The sequence below is a fragment of the Lepidochelys kempii genome, chromosome 6 (genome assembly GCF_965140265.1).
Source record: "Lepidochelys kempii isolate rLepKem1 chromosome 6, rLepKem1.hap2, whole genome shotgun sequence".
Classification (NCBI taxonomy): domain Eukaryota; kingdom Metazoa; phylum Chordata; order Testudines; family Cheloniidae; genus Lepidochelys; species Lepidochelys kempii.
In genome coordinates, this window is record NC_133261.1 from 740324 (window position 1) to 743301 (window position 2978).

At 63.3% G+C, this 2978-nt stretch overlaps 1 protein-coding gene across 1 annotated transcript in view; it reads left to right on the top strand.

The window, feature by feature from the left end:
- Window positions 1–402: 402 nt before the first annotated feature.
- KCTD13 (potassium channel tetramerization domain containing 13) overlaps window positions 403–2978 on the top strand; it is a 3051-nt gene continuing 475 nt past the window's right edge. Inside the window, exons 1-6 of the mRNA XM_073346345.1 lie at window positions 403–518; window positions 1462–1723; window positions 1878–2047; window positions 2200–2289; window positions 2453–2505; window positions 2941–2976. Of these exons, the coding sequence (XP_073202446.1) occupies window positions 1468–1723; window positions 1878–2047; window positions 2200–2289; window positions 2453–2505; window positions 2941–2976 (605 nt within the window). The 5' untranslated portion in view covers window positions 403–518; window positions 1462–1467. The remainder of the gene's footprint in view (window positions 519–1461; window positions 1724–1877; window positions 2048–2199; window positions 2290–2452; window positions 2506–2940; window positions 2977–2978) is intronic.

The window sequence follows — 2978 nt, forward strand, 5'->3', positions numbered from 1 at the left end:
ACCGGACGCTGGTCGCTTTCCAAGGGTGGTAGCCCACAGGCGTTACGCACATGCGCCCACTGACGTTTCCCCGCCCTGTCCCTTGCCTTATGAGCATGCGCACCATTCTCCCACAGGCCTGCTGATGCTATGCGCATGCGCGCATTGCCCTGTTACTGTCGCCTAGCTTTGCGTTCTGCACATGCGCGGTCGGAGGACCTTCACGCCAGGAGACATCCCCGCTCCCTTCCTCCCTCCCGCCCAGTTAATTGTTCTGCGCATGCGCACATTCGGAAACGCGCTCTTGCCGCAGCCCCGTCTTGCCCCTACGCATGCGCTTGAGTGGACCCTCCCTCCAGGGGGCGGGGCGCGGCTGGGTACCCGGATGAACATGCCAAGCCCGACGCGCATGCGCGGTGCGGCTCTCTCTGGCTGAGTGCGGCGGGGAACTGGCCTGGCGGGCGGCGCGGGGAGCTGGGTGGGGGGAGCAGGGAGGGGCCGAGCCTCGCCCCACCCCCCGCACGGGGCGGGCAGGGCAGGTGAGAGCGGCGGCGCGGACTAGGGGTCAAAGGGCAGGGAGGGGCGGGGCTGTGGGCGGAGGGCGGGGCTGGGGTCAAAGGGCAGGGAGGGGGCAGTGCTCTGGCCAGAGGGGGTCAAAGGGCGAGGAGGGGTGGGGTTGTAGGTCAAAGGGAGGGGCCGTGGGCAGAGGGGGACAAAGGGGGGGGGGAGGGGCCTTGGGGAGGGGGCACAAGGGGAGGGGCCATGGGGAGAGGGTGGGGTTGGGGGGCTCAAAGGGCAGAGGGTGGGGTTGGGGGTCAAAGGGCAGGGAGGGGCCATGGGCAGAGGGTGGGGTTGGGGTCAAAGGGCAGGGAGGGGCCCTGGGCAGAGGGTGGGGTTGGGGGGTCAAAGGGCAGGGAGGGGCCCTGGGCAGAGGGTGGGGTTGGGGGGTCAAAGGGCAGGGATCTCCTAGGACTAGGGGTCAGCTGCCGACCAGAGGGGCCCATTCTTCGGGGTGAGGAAAGCCGAGAGCTGTTGGGGAGGGGCGTACGCTCAGGTAAGGCCACGTCTACACTTACAGGCTCCCCGTAGCACAGGCGTACTGACGCAGCCACGTGGCTGTAGCACCCGTGGAGTTGTGTTACACTGACAACGTGTGAGAGCTCTTCCAGTGATGTAATAAAAGCAGCTCAAGGAGCAGCCGTACCTGTGTCGGGGGAGAGTGTCTCCCGCCAATATAGCACTGGGCAAACAAGCATTTATGCCAGCAAAAGTTGCATCGCTCGGGGAGGGGTGTGTTTTCACACACTTGAGCAACAAAAGGTTTGTTGATATAAGTGCTAGTGTGTACGTGGCCTAACTGGGGTCGGGGGCAAATGTCACGTGAACCAAGGTGGACACAGAGAGCGTAAGTGGGGAGGGGGGTCCCGGATAATGGAAAGAGGACCCCGATTCTTCCCCTTTTCCCGCCCCTCCCTGCTGCAGGTGGAGATGTCGGCCGAGGCCACGATGACCCCGCTCCCAGCCCCCGAGGCCTGCGCCCCCATGGTATCCATGCAGCACCAGCCTACAGGGGGAGCGGTGGGTGTGACCTTTGACCTAAAGCCCCTGAATCCTAGCAGCAAGTATGTGAAGTTGAACGTGGGCGGGTCCCTGCACTACACCACAGTGCAGACCCTCACCAAGCAGGACACCATGCTCAAGGCCATGTTCAGCGGTAGAATGGAGGTGCTCACTGACAGCGAAGGTACCTGCCCTGCTCCTCACAGTGCCCCTGATGGGAGGGGCCAGGGCTGGAGTAGCCGGGAGCTCCCTCCATACCCAGTGCTCCTGCCCCACTCCCCACAGTGCCCCTTGCTGGGAGAGGCACTCTACATCCTTTTGTCTCTTCCCCTCTTCAGGCTGGATCCTGATCGACCGCAGCGGGCGTCACTTCGGCACCATCCTCAACTACCTGCGGGATGGCTCGGTCTCGCTGCCAGAGTCGCAGCGGGAGCTGGAGGAGATGCTGTCCGAGGCACGGTACTACCTCATCCAGGGGCTGGTGGAGGACTGCCAGCTCGCCCTGCAGGTAAGGAACGAGTGGGGGTGGGGTCACTGAGGGCTCTGGGATTCCCCTGCTGTGATACCTGGGGGCAGGGCTATGCCATGGGGATGGGGTCACTAAGGGAGTCATGGGTCCCAGGAGCCTGCAGTGACCTTGCTGGTCTCTGTTCCTCCTAGCAAAAGAGTGATGGCTATGATCCTCTGTGTCTCATTCCCATGGTGACATCCCCCAAGGAGGAGCAACAGATCATCTCCAGCTGCTCCAAGGTGAGACAGGCAGGCAAGGCCACCCATATTGGCCTTTCCAGTTGCCCCAGTATCACCCTCTGCGCTGACACCCCCCAGCCTTCTCCCTCCCCTTTGCACTAAGTTACGCTGAGCGACTCGTACGAATCCAGCTTCATTTCCTGTCTCTCGGTTTTTTTTCCAGCCAGTGGTGAAACTGTTGCATAACAGAAGCAACAACAAGTATTCGTATACCAGGTAATCCAACGCTCCTGACCCGCTCCCTGCAGCACCCCCTGCTGGGAGAGACTGGGGCTGAAGTACTGGGAGCTACCTCCATAGCCGGTGCCCCACCCCCTCCCAACAGCGCCCCCTGCTGGGAGAGGCCGGGGCTGGAGTTGCTGGGAGCTCCCCCCACAGCCAGTGCCCCTCCCCAAATCCCTCCCACCTGGGAGAGGCTGGGGCTGAAGTAAAAGTGAGCTCCCCCTGAGCCTACGCCCCCTGCTGGGAGAGGCCGGGCTGGAGTTCTGAGAGCTCCCTCCACAGCCAGTGCTCCTCGCCCTCCCCAGATCAGCCCCAGCCTCTCCCAGGAAGGGGTGAAGTAGCCAGGAGTCCTGCCCCACTGCCCAGACCACCCCCTGCTGGGCTGGAGTAGCTGGGAGCCTCCCCACCCATGGGGTCTCTTCTCCGCAGTAACTCGGACGATAACCTGCTGAAGAACATCGAGCTGT